The sequence below is a fragment of the Meles meles genome, chromosome X (genome assembly GCF_922984935.1).
Source record: "Meles meles chromosome X, mMelMel3.1 paternal haplotype, whole genome shotgun sequence".
Taxonomy (NCBI): domain Eukaryota; kingdom Metazoa; phylum Chordata; class Mammalia; order Carnivora; family Mustelidae; genus Meles; species Meles meles.
In genome coordinates, this window is record NC_060087.1 from 61,996,801 (window position 1) to 62,016,297 (window position 19,497).

At 38.0% G+C, this 19,497-nt stretch overlaps 1 protein-coding gene and 1 pseudogene across 1 annotated transcript in view; one reads left to right on the forward strand and one right to left on the reverse strand.

Annotated features, from left to right (window-relative positions):
* ZDHHC15 (zinc finger DHHC-type palmitoyltransferase 15) overlaps positions 1 to 19,497 on the forward strand; it is a 197,836-nt gene that overhangs the window by 164,475 nt on the left and 13,864 nt on the right. The window contains exon 11 of the mRNA XM_045995724.1: positions 16,332 to 16,406. Within this exon, the coding sequence (XP_045851680.1) occupies positions 16,332 to 16,378 (47 nt within the window). The 3' untranslated portion in view covers positions 16,379 to 16,406. The remainder of the gene's footprint in view (positions 1 to 16,331; positions 16,407 to 19,497) is intronic.
* On the reverse strand, positions 544 to 1,677 carry LOC123935191 (annotated as a pseudogene).

A 19,497-nucleotide genomic window follows, 5' to 3' on the forward strand; every position in this document is an offset into this window, starting at 1 on the left:
CCAGGATCAGAAATTCCAAAATTAGAGGGAAAAAATGGAAAAAAAAATAACATTGCATGACAATGGACACTAAGTTCATAAAGAACCTTTTTAAAAAAATGAGATATTATGGAAGAAAATACCATGAAAATAATAATCCTATGAGAATTGTTTTTTAAGCACAGTAAATTTGAGTCTTGGTCTTCATGAAGATACTACAGCTTATATAGAAAACTATAAATATACAAGACTCCAGGAAAAAAAAGTCAAAATACATATTATTTAACATTCTGTAGGCCTAAAAAAACTTTTGAGGGGAAGGAAAAGGATAGCCAACTGAATCTTCACTTAAGAATATGGAACTGTGAAAAATTCCTGGGTCAAAAGGGTGCTCCAAATGGAACCATACTTCATCAAAACATACAACTTAGATATATTTTTAAAAGGAAAGAAAAAGTCCTGAATAATTGCAGTCCCTTCCCAAAAGGAAATTTTAAATTAAGGGGAAAAGATTCTAATAGTGTAAACGAGTCTGGCTCAGAAAGAAAACAACAACATATCCAAGATTCTGTCCATAAAAGTAAAGACGTTACATCTTTAATATTAAAGAAATAGGCTATAAAAAAAGTTCATTCTCAGACTTGGTTTTAGTAAAAGCTCATTTGTGCTCCTTTGTGGGTGCCTAATAAAGTTCCATGGGTTTGTTCACTTTCCAGTATTTCTCACTGACCAATTCCAGAGAAAAAGAGCCATTTAATACAGTGAACTGCCCACTGGCTGTTGCTATGTAAATGGTATACTGCTTCTCACTGGCTGTATCAAGGTTCATCTGGTTTGATTCTCCTTTGCTTCGAAGTTCCTCCAAAGCTCACAGCCAGATACTTGGATAGGTGATCAACAGTGGCATTACCTGAAGTCTTTATGTATCTTGTCTGTGCACTATCATCTTTTTCTGTTAGTGTGGGATGAGGACTGAATACTAATTCAATTTCACTAGCACCATCCATTACTGGATCAATTGCCACTGTTGCATTGTTATTATCAAGCTCAAGCCCGGAATCATCAGATGTTTTGGTCCATTTGTTACTAGGTCCTGCTTCCTGATTACTGTGCGTGGAAGCATTACTACAGTGAGAACTGTCACCATTGTCTTCTGCTCCACTGCCATTTTCAATCTGTTGTTTCTTGCCTCGCTGTAATCTGTTCATGGCCTGTATCTTCAGTCCTTCCTCAATGCTGTGACTGAGTGCTTGCTGATTATTGTGCTTGTTGATCCTGGCTAATACTCTCTTGATGAGCTTCATACTCATCACGACTTGGATAAATTTTGCTGATAAGCACATCAAAGTTTGGGTCTGGCCTTAGTGATCTTTTAGAAACTAGCTTTTCCGACAGGTAGGACATTCTTTATTGCCACTTCTGAGGGTGTGATAATGCAGTCTGCACAAAAACGATGTAAACACTCCTTTGTAGTCATGGTGTTCTTCAACATATCCAAACAAATTGGACACATTAATTCACTGTGTAGACTTCGAGGCGAAACCACAATTTCCAAGCCATCCGTTATTGCCTCCTGAGGTGTTCGTTGTAATTCATATAAACTGAGTTCCCATGTTTTACTTAATGGTTGAGTTCCGTTTATCTGCACAGCCTGAGACATTGTGGCTCCTGCCCCAGCCCGGGACTCAGCTGGCCGGGGCCAGACCGAGACTCAGGTACAAGCCACCGTGGCCGCTGGCGCCGCCGCACAATATGGCAAGCCTCGGCTTCCGCAATGAAAGATACAGTTTTTAAAGAATACTTAGTTACTAGTACACAGGATGAATTGAAATTTGGAGAGACAAAAACTAGAAAGAGTAATAGATAGTTGGGCATATGCCACAGTGGCTTCGTGAGTGGTGGATAACACTAGAAATGAAGAGGAAGGATCAAAGCCAGGAGGCATTTTGATTAATTAGAAATAGTCCCAGTGACAAGAAAGATCTGGGAGTCATTCATATAGAGATAGCAGTTAAACCTATTAGAGGTGTAGGAGATCATCAAGGGAGAAAGTAAGTGTAGGGAAAGGAGGTAAATGTGAAATTTGGAATCACCTAAGCAATGTTGAGATGCATACATAAGGAGAAGGAAATGAATGGAAAAAGAGAACTTGAGAGTGTAAAGGTCAGACCCTTAGAGGTTACTCATAATTTGGGTGAGAGTGTCATAAAAATACTGTGAAGGAGAGAGTATTGCCTTATTTTACAGATAATAAAGCTGAGGCTGAAGGATAAAGTGACTTATATAAGGCCACGAATCAGTTGCAACTCAGCTGAAGTTCTTCCAGATTCCACATTGTGTCCATTTCCCCACACTTCCCTGTCTCTGAAAACCAATGACTAGAAAGAAGTGTGCACATACTGTTCTGATATCCAGGGTTTATATAGAAATATAGGATTTTAAAGGAAAGGAGGAGATCTAGAGTGAGACAGGAAGAGAATGAATGCTGAGCACACACTAATACTGAAATTATCATTCTTGGTAAAAGTAGACATCTATTGAATAAATGATGAAATCACTATAACAACAAGCATCAAGAGCAGGTGGGAGTGGGGAAAGCAGTATAGGTGCAGATAGTAGAAAGCAAATTAACTTCCTAATTCTTCATTTGTCTTCTATTATGCAAAGCATGATTTTTTGAAGTATCTGTATTTTTTCAATTTAGTCCTCACCACATGATGACTACTTTTCCTGCCTTAGCTTGATCTCTACCAGGAGTGGTATTTTGAAGTTGTTAATCCAGTTTTTCAGCTCAGACTTCAATGTCTACAAGCCTGATCAAATAAGCGCTGAGAGGAAGCATTCTGTGCCAAATAAGAATGTGGACTGCAGTGGTAAAAAGCTAAAGAAATGCATTTAGCAGAATACTAAGTCAATTTCTGAAAAGATACATTGCCAAACCATAACTACCAAATTTTGAGACATCCAACCTTCGCAAGGAACAGAAAGGCAAATAGCACATTACAGTTCAGAATTGTCTTTCAATCGCCTTCTTGGTGGAAGTATATAGGTGAGATAATATATATGCTTAAGCACTTACTCTTTTTCTCTTTGAGATGTTAGACAACCATGAGTTATTTTCTGTATATCCTTCGCTGAAGAGCTGGGTAAATACAGCTGCTTTCTGTTTGGACTTAAGGGCAAGAACAACCTAACCCTGAGATTCCAGATAAGAGAGAATATTGTGCCCATCATGGAGCCATGATCTAGAATCTGTCTGGTTAACATAGTGGCATGAAAATTTTCCAGCCTCTTGTGGCAAGTGTAATCCATCCTGACTGGCATCTGTACTCTGGGATCTAGACCTCACAGTTATGGAAGGACTCTGAATGGCACAATAATTTCATAAAGAATATACTAACCAAAAACTGTAAGGGACAACTGCTGACAACTTTTTACTTATTTATTTATTAATTTTAAGATTTTATTACATTCTAGTGAACATACACTATAATATTGGTTTCAGGAATATGATATAGTGATTCAACAATTCTATATATTATCCTGTGCTCATAACAAGAGTACTCCTTAGTCCCCACCACATTTTTTTTCCATTTTATTTATTTTTTAAGCGTAACAGTATTCATTGTTTTTGCACAACACCCAGTGCTCCATGCAAAACGTGCCCTCCCCATTACCCACCACCTGTTCCCCCAACCTCCCACCCCTGACCCTTCAAAACCCTCAGGTTGTTTTTCAGAGTCCATAGTCTCTTATGGTTCGCCTCCCCTTCCAAATTTTTTTTTTAATAAACATATAATGTATTTTTATCCCCAGGGGTACAGGTCTGTGAATCGCCAGGTTTACACACTTCACAGCACTCACGATAGCACATACCCACCCCAATGTCCATAGCCCCCTCCCCCTCTCCCAATGCCACCTCCCCCCAGCAACCCCAGCAGTTTGTTTTGTGAGATTAAGAGTCATTTATGGTTTGTCTCCCTCCCAATCCCATCTTGTTTCATTTATTCTTCTCCTATCCCCCTAACCCCCCATGTTGCTTCTCCATGTCCTCATATCAGGGAGATCATATGATAGTTGTCTTTCTCCGATTGACTTATTTCACTAAGCATGATACGCTCTAGTTCCATCCACGTCGTCGCAAATGGCAAGATTTCATTTCTTTTGATGGCTGCATAGTATTCCATTGTGTATATATACCACTTCTTCTTTATCCATTCATCTGTTGATGGACATCTAGGTTCTTTCCATAGTTTGGCTATTGTAGACATTGCTGCTATAAACATTCGGGTACACGTGCCCCTTCGGATCACTATGTTTGTATCTTTAGGGTAAATACCCAGTAGTGCAATTGCTGGGTCATAGGGTAGTTCTATTTTCAACATTTTGAGGAACCTCCATGCTGTTTTCCAGAGTGGTTGCACCAGCTTGCATTCCCACCAACAGTGGAGGAGGGTTCCCCTTTCTCCGCATCCTCACCAGCATCTGTCATTTCCTGACTTGTTAATGTTAGCCATTCTGACTGGTGTGAGGTGATATCTCATTGTGGTTTTGATTTGTATTTCCCTGATGCTGAGTGACGTGGAGCACTTTTTCATGTGTCTGTTGGCCATCTGGATGTCTTCTTTGCAGAAATGTCTGTTCATGTCCTCTGCCCATTTCTTGATTGGATTGTTTGTTCTTTGGGTGTTGAGTTTGCTAAGTTCCTTATAGATTTTGGATACTAGCCCTTTATCTGATATGTCGATTGCAAATATCTTCTCCCATTCTGTCAGTTGTCTTTTGGTTTTGTTAACTGTTTCCTTTGCTGTGCAAAAGCTTTTGATCTTGATGAAATCCCAATAGTTCATTTTTGCCCTTGCTTCCCTTGCCTTTGCCGTTGTTCCTGGGAAGATGTTGCTACGGCTGAGGTCGAAGAGGTTGCTGCCTGCATTCTCCTCAAGGATTTTGATGGATTCCTTTCTCACATTGAGGTCCTTCATCCATTTGGAGTCCATTTTCGTGTGTGGTGTAAGGAAGTGGTCCAATTTCATTTTTCTGCATGTGGCTGTCCAATTTTCCCAGCATCATTTATTGAAGAGGCTGTCTTTTTTCCATTGGACATTCTTTCCTGCTTTGTCGAAGATTAGTTGACCATAGAGTTGAGGGTCTATTTCTGGGTTCTCTATTCTGTTCCACTGATCTATGTGTCTGTTTTTGTGCCAGTACCATGCTGTCTTGATGATGACAGCTTCGTAATAGAGCTTGAAGTCCGGAATTGTGATGCCACCAACTTTGGCTTTCTTTTTCAATATTCCTTTGGCTATTCGAGGTCTTTTCTGGTTCCATATAAATTTTAGGATTATTTGTTACCTTTCTTTGAAAAAAATGGATGGTATTTTGGTAGGGATTGCATTAAATGTGTAGATTGCTTTAGGTAGCATGGACATTTTCACAATATTTATTCTTCCAATCCAGGAGCATGGAACATTTTTCCATTTCTTTGTGTCTTCCTCAATTTCTTTCATGAATACTTTATAATTTTCTGTGTATAGATTCTTAGCCTCTTTGGTTAGGTTTATTCCTAGGTATCTTATAGTTTTGGGTACAATTGTAAATGGGATTGACTCCTTAATTTCTCTTTCTTCTGTCTTGTTGTTGGTGTACAGAAATGCAACTGATTTCTGTGCATTGATTTTATATCCTGACACTTTACTGAATTCCTGTACAAGTTCTAGCAGTTTTGGACTGGAGTCTTTTGGGTTTTCCACATATAATATCATATCATCTGCGAAGAGTGATAGTTTGACTTCTTCTTTACCAATTTGGATGCCTTTAATTCCTTTTTGTTGTCTGAATGCTGAGGCTAGGACTTCTAGTACTATGTTGAATAGCAGTGGTGATAATGGACATCCCTGCCGTGTTCCTGACCTTAGCGGAAAAGCTTTCAGTTTTTCTCCACTGAGAATGATATTTGCGGTGGGTTTTTCATAGATGGCTTTCATAATATTGAGGTATGTGCCCTCTATCCCTACACTTTGAAGAGTTTTGATCAGGAAGGGATGCTGTATTTTGTCAAATGCTTTTTCAGCATCTATTGAGAATATCATATGGTTCTTGTTCTTTCTTTTATTAATGTGTTGTAGCACATTGATTGATTTGCGGATGTTGAACCAACCCTGCAGCCCTGGAATAAATCCCACTTGATCGTGGTGAATAATCCTTTTAATGTACTGTTGAATCCTATTGGCTAGTATTTTGGCGAGAATTTTTGCGTCTGTGTTCATCAAGGATATCGGTCTGTAGTTCTCTTTTTTGGTGGGATCCTTGTCTGGTTTTGGGATCAAGGTGATGCTGGCCTCATAAAATGAGTTTGGAAGTTTTCCTTCCATTTCTATTTTTTGGAACAGTTTCAGGAGAATAGGAATTCGTTCTTCTTTAAATGTTTGGTAGAATTCCCCTGGGAAGCCGTCTCGCCCTGGGCTTTTGTTTGTTTGGAGATTTTTTTTCTTTTTTTTTTTTTAATTTTATTTATCCATTCGACAGAGAGAGATCACAAGTAGATAGAGAGGCAGGCAGAGAGAGAGAGAGAGGGAAGCAGGCTCCCCGCTGAGCAGAGAGCCCGACGCGGGACTCGATCCCAGGACCCTGAGATCATGACCCGAGCTGAAGGCAGCGGCTTAACCCTCTGAGCCACCCAGGTGCCCCTTGTTTGGAGATTTTTGATGACTGTTTCAATCTCCTTACTGGTTATGGGCCTGTTCAGGTTTTCTATTTCTTCCTGGTTCAGTTGTGGTAGTTTATATGTCTCTAGGAATGCATCTATTTCTTCCAGATTGTCAAATTTGTTGGCGTAGAGTTGCTCATAGTATGTTCTTATAATTGTCTGTATTTCTTTGGTGTTAGTTGTAATCTCTCCTCTTTCATTCATGATTTTATTTATTTGGGTCCTTTCTCTTTTCTTTTTGATGAGTCTGGCCAGGGGTTTATCAATCTTATTGATTCTTTCAAAGAACCAGCTCCTAGTTTTGTTGATTTTTTCTATTGTTTTTTTTGGTTTCTATTTCATTGATTTCGGCTCTGATCTTTATGATTTCTCTTCTCCTGCTGGGTTTAGGATTTCTTTCTTGTTCTTTCTCCAGCTCCTTTACGTGTAGGGTTAGGTTGTGTACTTGAGACCTTTCTTGTTTCTTGAGAAAGGCTTGTACTGCTATATATTTTCCTCTCAGGACTGCCTTTGCTGTGTCCCACAGATTTTGAACTGTTGTGTTTTCATTATCATTTGTTTCCATGAATTTTTTCAATTCTTCTTTAATTTCCTGGTTGACCCATTCATTCTTTAGAAGGATGCTGTTTAGTCTCCATGGATTTGGGTTCTTTCCAGCTTTCCTCTTGTGATTGAGTTCTAGCTTCAGAGCATTGCGGTCTGAAAATATGCAAGGAATGATCCTAATCTTTTGATACTAGTTGAGACCTGATTTGTGACCCAGGATGTGATCTATTCTGGAGAAGGTTCCATGTGCACTAGAGAAGAATGTGTATTCTGTTGCTTTGGGATGAAATGTTCTGAATAGATCTGTGATGTCCATCTGGTCCAGTGTGTCATTTAAGGCCTTTATTTCCTTGTTGATCTTTTGCTTGGATGATCTGTCCATTTCAGGGAGGGGAGTGTTAAAGTCCCCTACTATTATTGTATTATTATTGATGTGTTTCTTTGATTTTGTTATTAATTGGTTGATATAGTTGGCTGCTCCCACGTTAGGGGCATAGATATTTAAAATTGTTAGATCTTCTTGTTGGACAGACCCTTTGAGTAGGATATAGTGTCCTTCCTCATCTCTTGTTATAGTCTTTGTCTTAAAATCTAATTGATCTGATATAAGGATTGCCACCCCAGCTTTCTTCTGATGCATGGTAAATTGTTTTCCACCCCCTCACTTTAAATCTGGATGCGTCTTCGCGTCTAAAATGAGTTTCTTGTAGGCAACATACTGATGGGTTTTGTTTTTTTATCCATTCTGATACCCTGTGTCTTTTGATTGGGGCATTTAGCCCATTAACATTCAGGGTAACTATTGAGAGATATGAATTTAGTGCCATTATTTTTCTGTAAGGTGACTGTTACTGTATATTGTCTCTGTACCTTTCTGATCTACTACTTTTAGGCTCTCTCTTTGCTTAGAGGACCCCTTTCAATATTTCCTGTAGAGCTGGTTTGGTGTTTGCAAATTCTTTCAGTTTTTGTTTGTCCTGGAAGCTTTTGATCTCTCCTTCTATTTTCAATGATAGCCTAGCAGGATATAGTATTCTTGGCTGCATGTTTTTCTCGTTTAGTGCTCTGAATATATCATGCCAGCTCTTCCTGGCCTGCCAGGTCTCTGTGGATAAGTCTGCTGCCAATCTAATATTTTTACCATTGTATGTTACAGACTTCTTTTCTCGGGCTGCTTTCAGGATTTTCTCTTTGTCGCTAAGACTTGTAAATTTTACTATTAGGTGACGGGGTGTGGACCTATTCTTGTTGACTTTGAGGGGGGTTCTCTGCACCTCCTGGATTTTGATGCTTGTTCCCTTTGCCATATTAGGGAAATTCTCTCCAATGATTCTCTCCAATAGACCCTCTGCTCCCCTCTCTGTTTCTTCTTCTTCTGGAATCCCAATTATTCTAATGTTGTTTCGTCTTATGGTGTCACTTATCTCTCGAATTCTCCCCTCATGGTCCAGTAGCTGTTTGTCCTTCTTTTGTTCGGCTTCTTTATTCTCTGTCATTTGGTCTTCTATATCACTAATTCTTTCTTCTGCCTCATTGATCCTAGCAGTAAGAGCCTCCATTTTTGATTGCACCTCATTAATACCTTTTTTGATTTCAACTTGGTTAGATTTTAGTTCTTTAATTTCTCCAGAAAGGGCTTTAATATCTCCAGAGAGGGTTTCTCTAATATCTTCCATGCCTTTTTCGAGCCCGGCTAGAATGTTCAGAATCGTCATTCTGAACTCTTGATCTGACATATTACCAATGTCTGTGTTGATTAGGTCCCTAGCCTTCGGTACTGTCTCTTGTTCTTTTGTTTGTGGTGATTTTTTCCGCCTTGTCATTTTGTCCAGATAAGAGGATATGAAGGATCAAATAAAATACTAAAAGGGTGGCAAAGACCCCAGAAAAATGCACTGTAACCAAATCAGAAGAGACCCCTAATTGTGGGGGGGGAGAAAGTGGATATAAACAGGTTCTTTCAGAAAGTGGTTGATTTTCTGTTTCTAGAGTTGCTGTTCTCCTTCTCTTCGCTCTCCCGTTGGATTTGTAGGTGTTTGCAATGTTTAGATAAGCTATCGAGCTGATCTCCTGCTACCTGATGTAGTCTCAGCCTGCTACTTCTCCGCCATCTTGACTCCTGTCCCCCACCATATTTTTAACCCATTCTCCCACCCACCTGCATTCTGGTAACAGTTTCTTCTCTTACTTAAGTACCTACTTCTTGGTTTGCCTCTCTCTCTCTCTCTCTTTTTCTCATTTGTTTTCTTTCTTAAATTCCACATATGAGTGAAATCATATGATATTTCTCTTTCTCTGACAAACTTATTTCACTTACCATGATACTGATCTAGCTCCATCCATGTCATTGCAAATGGCAAGATTTAATTCTTTTTTGTGACTGAGTAATATTCCATTGTACACACACACCCCTCACATCTTCTTTCTCCATCCATCTATTAATGAACCCTTGGGCTTTTTCCACTGTTTCCATAATTTAGCTATTGTAGATTGTGCTGCCATAAACATTGGGGTGCATGTATCCCTTTGAATTGTATTCCCTGAGAAAATAGCTAGGAGTGCAGTTGCTGGATTGTAGGGTATTTCTACTTTTAACTTTTTGAGGAACCTACATATTCCTTTCCACAGTGGCTGCAGCAGTTTGCATTCCTACCAGCAGTGCAGGAGGGTTCCCCTTTCCCACCTCCACACCTTTGCCAAAACTAGCTGTTTCTCATATTGCTGATTTTAGCCTTTCTGACAGGTGTGAGATGATACCTCATTGTAGTTTTGATTTTCATTTTCTGGATGATCAGTGATTTTCACTGATCATCATCTTTTCATGTGTCTATTGGCCAACTGGATGTCTTCCTCAGAAAAAAGGTCTACTGAAGCCTCTCATCCATTTTTAACTGGATTCTTTGTTTCTGGTGTTATATTTTATAAGTTCATTATATATTTTGGATACTAATCCTTTATCCGACAGTGATTTTGCAAATATCTTCTCCCATTCCATAGCTTGCCTTTTAGTTTTGTTGACTGTTGCCTTCATTGTGCAGAAGCTTATTTTGAGAAGTCCCAATAGTTTTGTTTGTTTGTTTTCATTTGTTTCCCTTGCCTCAGGAGACATACCAGAAAGAATTTGATACACCTAATGTCAAAGAGGTTACTTCCTGTATTCTCTTCTAGGATTTTTACAGTTTCAGGTCTTTTTTTACAGTTTCAGGTCTTTAATCCATTTTTTTAAAGATTTTATCTATTTATTTGATAAAGACACAGTGATAGAGGGAACACAAGCAGGAGGAGTGAGAGAGGGAGAAGCTGGCTTCCCGCCGAACAGGGAGCCCGATGTGGGGCTCAATCCCAGGACCCTGAGATCATGAGCTGAGCCAAAGGCAGACACTTAACCAACTGAGCCACCCAGGCACCCCTCTTTAATCCATTTTTAATTTGTTTTTATTTTTGGTGTAAAAAAGTGGTCCAATTTCATTCTTTTGTATCTCTCTGTCCAGTTTTTCCAACATCATTTGTTAAAGACACTGTCTTTTTTTCCATTGGGTAATCTTCCATGCTTTGTCAAAGATTAATTGACCATATAGTTGTGGGCTCATTTCTGGGTTTTCTCTTCTCTTCCATTGATCTGTGTCTATATTTTTGTGCCAGTGCCATACTGTCTGGATCACTACAGCTTTGTAATGTAACTTGAAGTGCAGAATTGTGATGCCTCCAACTTTGCTTTTCTTTTTACGTTTTTTTTGGCTCTTCAGAGTCTTTTGTGGTTCCGTACAAATTTTATGATCGTTTGTTCTAGCTCTATGAAAAATGCTGGTGGTTGTTTGGTAAGAATTGCATTAAATGCATAGATTGCTTTGGGTTGTATGGACATTTTAAGAATATTTGTTCTTCCAATCCCTGAGCATGGGATGTCTTTCTATTTCTTTGGGTCATCTTCAGTTTCTTTCATCAGTATTTTCTAGTTTTCAGAGTGCAGGTCTTTCACCTCTTTGGTTAGGTTTATTCCTAGGTATCTTACGGGTTTGGGTGCAGTTATAAATGGGATTGATTCCTTGATTTCTCTTTCTGCTGCTTCATTATTGTATATGGGAATGCAATATATTTCTGTATATTGATTTTGTATCCTGTGTTTTGTGTATCAGTTCTAGCAGGGTTTTTTTTTGGGGGGGGGTAGAGTCTTTAAAGTTTTCTATACAAATTATATCATCTGTAAATAGTGAACATTTTACTACTTCCTTGCTGATATGGATGCCTTTTATTTCTTTCTGTTGTCTGATAGCTGTGGCTTGGACTTAGAATATTATGTTAAATTACAGTAGTGAGAGTAGACATCCTTGTCTTGTTCCCTTCCATAGAAGTAAAGCTCTCAGTTTTTTCCCCATTGAATATGATGTTAACTTTGGGTTTTTCATCTGTGTTGAGGTATGTTCCCTCAAACCTACTTTGTTGAGGCTTGTTATCATGAATGGATGTTGAACTTTGTTAAATGCATTTTTATGCATCTATTCAAATGATCATATGATTCTTATTTATTTATTGTGGTGCATCATACTGATTGATTTATGAATATTGAACCATCCTTGCAACCCAGAAATAAATCCAAATTGATCTTGTGAATTATTCTTTTAAAGTATTGTTTTGCTATATTTTGCTAAATTATTTGGTTTGCTAGTATTTTATTGACAATTTTTGCCTCCATGTTCATCAGGGATATTGGCCTGTATTTTTCTTTTTCAGTGGTATCTCCCTCTGGTTTTGATGTCAGGGTAATGCTGGCCTCATAGAATGAGTTTGGAAGTTTTCCTCCCATTTCTATTTTTTTTAATAGTTTGAGAAGAATAAGTATTAACTATTCTTCAAATGTTTTGGTAGAATTCCTCCGGGAAGACATCTGATCCTCAACTTTTGTTATTAGGGAGATTTTTTTGATTACTGATTCAGTTTCTTTGCTGGTTATTTGTGTGTTCAATTTTTCTATTTCTTCCTGTTACAGTTTTGGTAGTTTATATGTTTCTAGGAATTTATCCTCTTCTTCCAGATTGCCCAGTGTGTTGGCATTATTTTTTTCATAATATTCTCATAATTGTTTGGATTTCTGTGGTGTTGGTTGTTTCTTATCCTCTCACATTTGTGATTTTATTTATTTGGGTCCTTTCTCTTTTATTTTGGTAAGTCTAGCAAGAGGGTTGTCAATTTTATTAATGTTGTCAAAGAACTACCTTCTGGTTTCATTGTTCTGTTCTATTATTTTCTTAGTTTCTATATCACTCATTAGTGATCTAATCTTTATTATTTCCTCCTTCTGCTGGGTTTAGGCTTCATTTGTTTTTCTTTTTCTAGCTCCTTTAGGTGTAAGGTTAGGTTTGATTGGAGATTTTTCTTGCTTCATGAATTAGGCCTTTATTGGTATACACGTCCATCTTGTGATCGCTTGTGATTGCCTCCCAAAGGTTTTGGACAGTCAGGTTTTCATTTTCATTTGTTTCCATGTATTTTTAAATTTCCTCTTTAATTTCCTTATTGGCCCATTAATTGTTTAGTAGCATATTGTTTAACTTCCATGTATTTGTGGTCTTTCCAAATTTTTTCTTGTGGTTGACTTCTACTTTCATAGCTCTATGGTCAGTAAGGTTGCATGTTACCACTTCAATGTTGTAGTATTTTTTGAGGCCAGATTTGTGACCTAGTTTGTTGTCTATTCTGTTGGGCCCATGTACACTTTGAAAAAATGTGTATGTTGCTGTTTTATGATGGAATGTTGTATATATATCTGTTGAGTCCATCTGGTCTAGTGTGTCATTCAAAACCATGTTTCCTGGTTTATTTTCTGTTTAGATGATCTGTCCATTGATGTAAGTAGGGTATTAAAGTCCCCTAATGTTATTGTATTTTTATCATTTATTTCCTTTATGTTTGATATTCAGTGTTTTATGCATTTTGGTACTCCCATGTTGGGTGTATAGATACATCCAATTTTTGGATTTTTGTGTTGGATTGTCCCCTTTATGATTATATAGGGCCCTTCTTCATCTTTTGTTACAGTCTTTGTTTTAAAGTCTAGTTTGTCTTATGGCACCTGGGTGGCTCAGTCAGTTAAGCATCTGACTCTTGATTTCAGCTCAGGTCATGATTCAGAGTCCTGGGATCAAGCTCCACATCACGCTCCTCGCTCAGTGGGGAGTCTGCTTGAGATTTTGTCTGTCCTTTTCCCTCTGGCCTTCCCAACCCTCCCCTGCACTCACACTCTCTTTAAAATAAATACATAAATATTGAAAAAAAATAAAGTCTAGTTTGTATGATATAAGTACTTCTCTTGGGGCACCTGGGTGGCTCAGTTAGTTAAGCATCTGATTCTTGATTTTGGCTCGGGTCATGATCTCAGAGCCATAAGATCGGGCCTCATGTCAGGCTCCACCTAGACACCCCTCCTCCTTTCTGGTCTTTACCACGTTTGGCTTTTTCCTTTCCACTCAAAGAGTCCCTGTTAATATTACTTGTGAGACTGGTTTTGTGGTCATGAACTCCTTTAGTGTTTTTTTTTCCCTTGGGAACTCCTTATCTCTTCTTCTATTCTGAATGATAACCTTCCTGGATAGAGTAGTCTTGGCTGCCAGTTTCTCCCATTCAGCACTTTTAATGTATCATGCCACTTTCTTGTCGCTTGCCAAGTTTCTGTTGAGACATCCCTAGCTAGCCTTATGGTTTTTTCCTTATAAGTTAAGGACTTCTTTTGTCTTGTTGATTTAAGATTTTTTTCTTTATCCCTATATTTTTCAAATTTAATTATGAAATGTCTTGGTGTTAGCCTGCTTTTGTTGATTTTGATGGGAGTTTTCTCTGCCTCCTGGATCTGGATATCTCATTCCTTCCACAAGTTAGAGAAATTTTCAGCTATTATTTCTTCAAATAAATTTTATGCCCCTGTTTCTCCCTCTTCTTTAGGACTCCTATAATAAGAATGTTATTGTGTTTGATGAAGTCACTGAGTCCCCTAAGTCTATTCTTGTGTTGTATAATCTTCTTTCTCTCTTTAGTTCACCTTCATTACTTTTCATTATTTTGTCTTCTAGGTCACTGATTCATTCCTCTTCTTCTTGCAGTCTGTTGTTCATTGCATCAAGCCTGTTTTCAATCTTATCTATTGCATTTTTCCTTTCTGATTGATTGTTTTTTTTTAAAAATACTTTTCTCTGTGGTAAGGGATTCCCTGATGTCTTTCATTCTTTTCTCAAGCCTAGTGAGTATTCATATAAATAATTCTTGCTTCAAATTTTCTATCAGGCATGTTCCTTTATATCTGTTGTATTTACATCTCTGGCCATGGCCTTATCTTATTCTTTCATTTAGGATAAATTCCTCCATGTTTGTGTTTTGTCTAAGTCTCTACCTTCATCTCTGTGTTGGAAAAGCCAGTTATATCTTCTGCTCCTGAATGTAATGGCCTTATGACAACGGGGTCATGTAGTACCCAGGGTCTGGGACTTCAGGGAGTGTCTCTGATGTGTGCTTCGTATACTCTGTTGTTGTGTTTTGGCTTCTCTGTCCTTCAGGCCAGTCATCTGCAGAGGCTCTCCTTACTTCCAGTGGGCAGTGTTTGGTTCCTGTCCTGAATGAAGTGAGTTTTAACTAGGTATGCTCTCGTCTTCTTGTGAAATGAGATCTAACACCACCTCCACCAGAACTGAGGCCCTGCAGAACTCTCTGGTTGGGAGATATGGTCTGGCTAGCTGTTTGTTCTGATCTTCTTGGGGAGGGGCTTCACTGCACTGGGACTGAGGCAAGTGTGACTGAGAAGGGGAGTCCTACCAATGTGCAAGGGTATGGGGCTTGTTGGCACTGCTGTATGCCAACCCAGCACCCCAGCAACCCCAGGAGACTCTATATTTATGCTGATAGACAGGGTAGAAAAATGGTACAGGCCAGCTCCTTTGTCCTAGAGAGGCATCTCTGTGGACGCTGGCGCTCAGTGTGGTGCTCTGAGAAGAGCAAATAATCTCCCTTCTGTATGCCTCAGGTGTTCTTCAGATCATTGTTTCCATACCCTATGCCCCTGCGTTGTTTGCCTGCCTTCTGTCCAGGAGCAGCAAAGTACGCTCCAGGCTCTGTCCCAACCAAGCTTGCTGACTTTTAAAATTGGAGGCTTTAAGCTCTGCTCTTTGCAAGAACTCATGAAATTCAGCCCTCCTCTTTTCCAAGCCAGTGGCTTTGGGGAAACATTCTTATGCATTCCCTGTGTTTCTTTCTCTCTCTTTCCCTTCTCCATGACCATGGCTCCCTCCCCTCTGCAGCACCTGTGATCCGTTTCTCCCCCATACCATGTCTCCCCACTTCCTACCTTTTTCAATGTGACCTCTTCTCTTTCTTTAGTTGTGGAGTTTGTCCTGTCAGTCTTCAGTTCTACTTCTGGGGTACTTAGAATGATTTGATAGTTATCTCATTGTGTTCATGGAATAAGACATGCCTAGGGTCCCCCTATTCCACCGCCACTTTCCTTCCCCCTGGTTGACTTTTTTTTTTTTAAATCTCAAACTGCCAAGTATATTATTATGTAAAGAGTATAAAGAAAGTGATTATCTGTACATTAAGCTAGCTGATGCAGAGTGTACCCGAAATGCTCAGATAGGAGACAAAAACATTTGTACCCTAAATGATGTTGCTTGTTACTTTCAAAGCCTCTTATTTTCTAGATGCCTCATTCCTTTTTGAAACACAACACCAAAGTACTTTAATAGCTATTCCAATAACATCCAATCGAAAAACATGAGATATGGCAATTTTGTGAGTAGCAAGACCCAAGCATCCCATTAAAGCCAGATGATGTTGAGTTGTTATCACAGCTATCTAAGTCTAATACCTGCCGGTATTATAGATCAGATAATGTTTATAAATAAAATAATCTTGTTTTATACTACATCAACCTGACTGCTCTTAGAATGTGAATATCTCAACTGGTTACAAATGCTTTGGTATAACATACCAGTCTTTAGAGATCTCCAGATATCTGCTGTCTACAGGGATTGAACAAAAAGGAAATATACCAGTGAATGAATACCCACCCATATAAGAGAAAGGGTCATTTGATCACCTTCACTTTTCAACCTTACAGGTTATCCAGAAGCTTCATCATCTCTCACCGTGGAAACAGAAACATAGCAGTTTACACATTTCCTACATCTCTCAGGTCAGTATTCTGAGGGAGGTACCTAGAGTGTTACCTGGACTGCTAAGAGACAGGCTTGGAAGCAGACTCGAAAAGAAGTAAGTTCTTACTCTGGTGAACAAGTTGTAAAATTCCTCACCCTCATATTATTCACATAAGTAGAAATTCCATGTATAATTTATAAACTTGACTAATAGCCCTTATAATGTGTTTCCCTTTCTATAGACCTTACATAGAATTCATGTGCATAACACTCCATCTCCCCAAAATTTGTAAATTAAATACCCATTTATTTATAACTTAAAATTAACAAATGTTAACATATTTTTAAATTTTGCTTCAAATTTTGTCAGTAAAAAAGAAATTATTGCCTTAATTTTTACAACAAAGGCACTGATTCTAAATAATTCCTTCAAAATGAAAAAAACAAACTAGTAGAAACATTTGCAAAACATATAATACATAAAATTTAATATCCTTAATTTACAAAGATACTACAAATCAGAAAGGAAAAAAATAGAACCATTAGAAAATGGACAATAAAAAAATGAAAGTTTAGATGAAGAATAAACATGAAAATTGTTCAACTTCATTAGAAAGGATACAAATTAAAATAGCCCAAAATATCAATTTTTGTCTACTAAAGCAACCAATTTTTATAAATTATAGTACTTAGTATTGATAAAGACATATTGAAACAGGTATCTTATATACTGCTGATATAAGTTTAAATTCATACATCATTTTTATGTCAATTTAATAACATTTATAAAAACCACAAAATGATCATATAATTTTATTTGATAACCAAATTTTAGAAAGTATTTTAATGAAATAATCCAAGATCTACAAAAGTATGAATTATCAATTTATCATAATACCAGAAAAATAGAAACAAAACTAAATATCTAACAACAGAGGAATGGTGAAGTAAATTATTCCATTATTATGATGAAATAGTTTGCACCATTAAAAGTAACTATTTTGAAGAACAATTAATAGTTACATTAAAAAGCTATATGAAGGGGCGCCTGGGTGGCTCAGTGGGTTAAAGCCTCTGCCTTTCAATCAGGTCATGATCCCAGGGTCCTGGGATCGAGCCCCGCATTGGGCTCTCTGCTTGGCGGGGAGCCTGCTTCTTCCTCTCTCTCTCTCTGACTGCCTCTCTCCCTACTTGTGATCTCTGTCTGTCAAATAAATAAATAAAATCTTTAAAAAAAAAAAAAGCTATATGAATGCAGTTTAATTTTAAAATTACATTTTTATCAGCTTTATTTGTGCTATAATTCACAATACCATATAATTTGACCACTTAAAATGTACAAGTCAGTGGTTTTTAGCATAGTCACAGAGTTGTACAATCATCATCGCAATTAATTTAGAACATTGAGAAACTCCATACTCTTAAGCAATCATTCCTCATTCTTCCATTCCCACTTCTTGATAACTACTAGTCTACCCTTATGTCTCTATAGACCTATTTTGAACATCCCACATAATTCATGACCCCATGGTCATGATATATATTTGGCCTTTGAGGAGAAAATATTTGTGAATCAAATATGATAAAAGACTTGTATGCAGAATATATAAAGAAATTTTACAATTGTATAATAAAAAGAAAACCAATTTAAAAAAAATGACACAAAGGATCTGAATAGACATTTCTCCATGTGTAAATGATCAATAAGCACATGAAAAATGCTTAACACTATTAGCCATTAGAGAAATGCAAATCAAAAGCACAATATACCACGTAACATCCACTAGGATCCAAAAGACAGATAATAACAAGTGTTGACAATGATATGGAAAAATCAGAAACCTCATACATTACTGATTGGAGTATTAAATGATTCAATCACTTTAGAAAAGTTTCACAGTCTTTCAAAATATTAAGCATAGAAATACAATATGATCCAGAAATTCCAGTCCTTGTATATAATGAAGAGAAATGAAAACATATGTCCCCACAAAACTTCTACATAAATGTTCACAGCAGCTTTATTCATAGTGGCCAAAATGTGGAAACAACCATAACATGAATCTGCTGATGAATAGATAAATAACAATGTGGCGTATCCATACAATGGAATACTATTTGGCAACCAAAAGAATACATGTTACAGCATTGACGAACCTAGCTTTGACTGGAGAGAGAGAGCCTTCAACTTCTCTCTTACCAATATATTTTTGAAGTATAATTAAAGTAGTGTTATATTACAGTATGGTTCAGTTGTATACATTACTCAGTGCTCATCAAGATAAGTTGTACTCCTTCAATCCCATTTACAATTGCACCCAAAACCATAAGAAACCTAGGAATAAACCTAACCAAAGAGGCAAAGGATCTATACTCAGAAAACTATAAAGTGCTCTTGAAAGAAATTGAGGAAGACACAAAGAAATGGGCTAAAATTAACAAGTCAGGAAATGACAGATGCTGGAGAGGATGTGGAGAAAGGGGAACCCTCCTCCACTGTTGGTGGGAATGCAAGCTGGTGCAACCACTCTGGAAAACAGCATGGAGGTTCCTCAAAATGTTGAAAATAGAACTACCCTATGACCCAGCAATTGCACTACTGGGTATTTACCCTAAAGATACAAACATAGTGATCCGAAGGGGCACGTGTACCCGAATGTTTATAGCAGCAATGTCTACAATAGCCAAACTATGGAAAGAACCTAGATGTCCATCAACAGATGAATGGATAAAGAAGAAGTGGTATATATACACAATGGAATACTATGCAGCCATCAAAAGAAATGAAATCTTGCCATTTGCAACGACGTGGATGGAACTAGAGCGTATCATGCTTAGTGAAATAAGTCAATCGGAGAAAGACAACTATCATATGATCTCCCTGATATGAGGACATGGAGAAGCAACATGGGGGGTTAGGGGGATAGGAGAAGAATAAATGAAACAAGATGGGATTGGGAGGGAGACAAACCATAAATGACTCTTAATCTCACCAAACAAACTGGGGGTTGCTGGGGGGAGGTGGGATTGGGAGAGGGGGAGCGGGCTATGGACATTGGGGAGGGGAGGTGAACCATAAGAGACTATGGACTCTGAAAAACAACCTGAGGGTTTTGAAGGGTCAGGGGT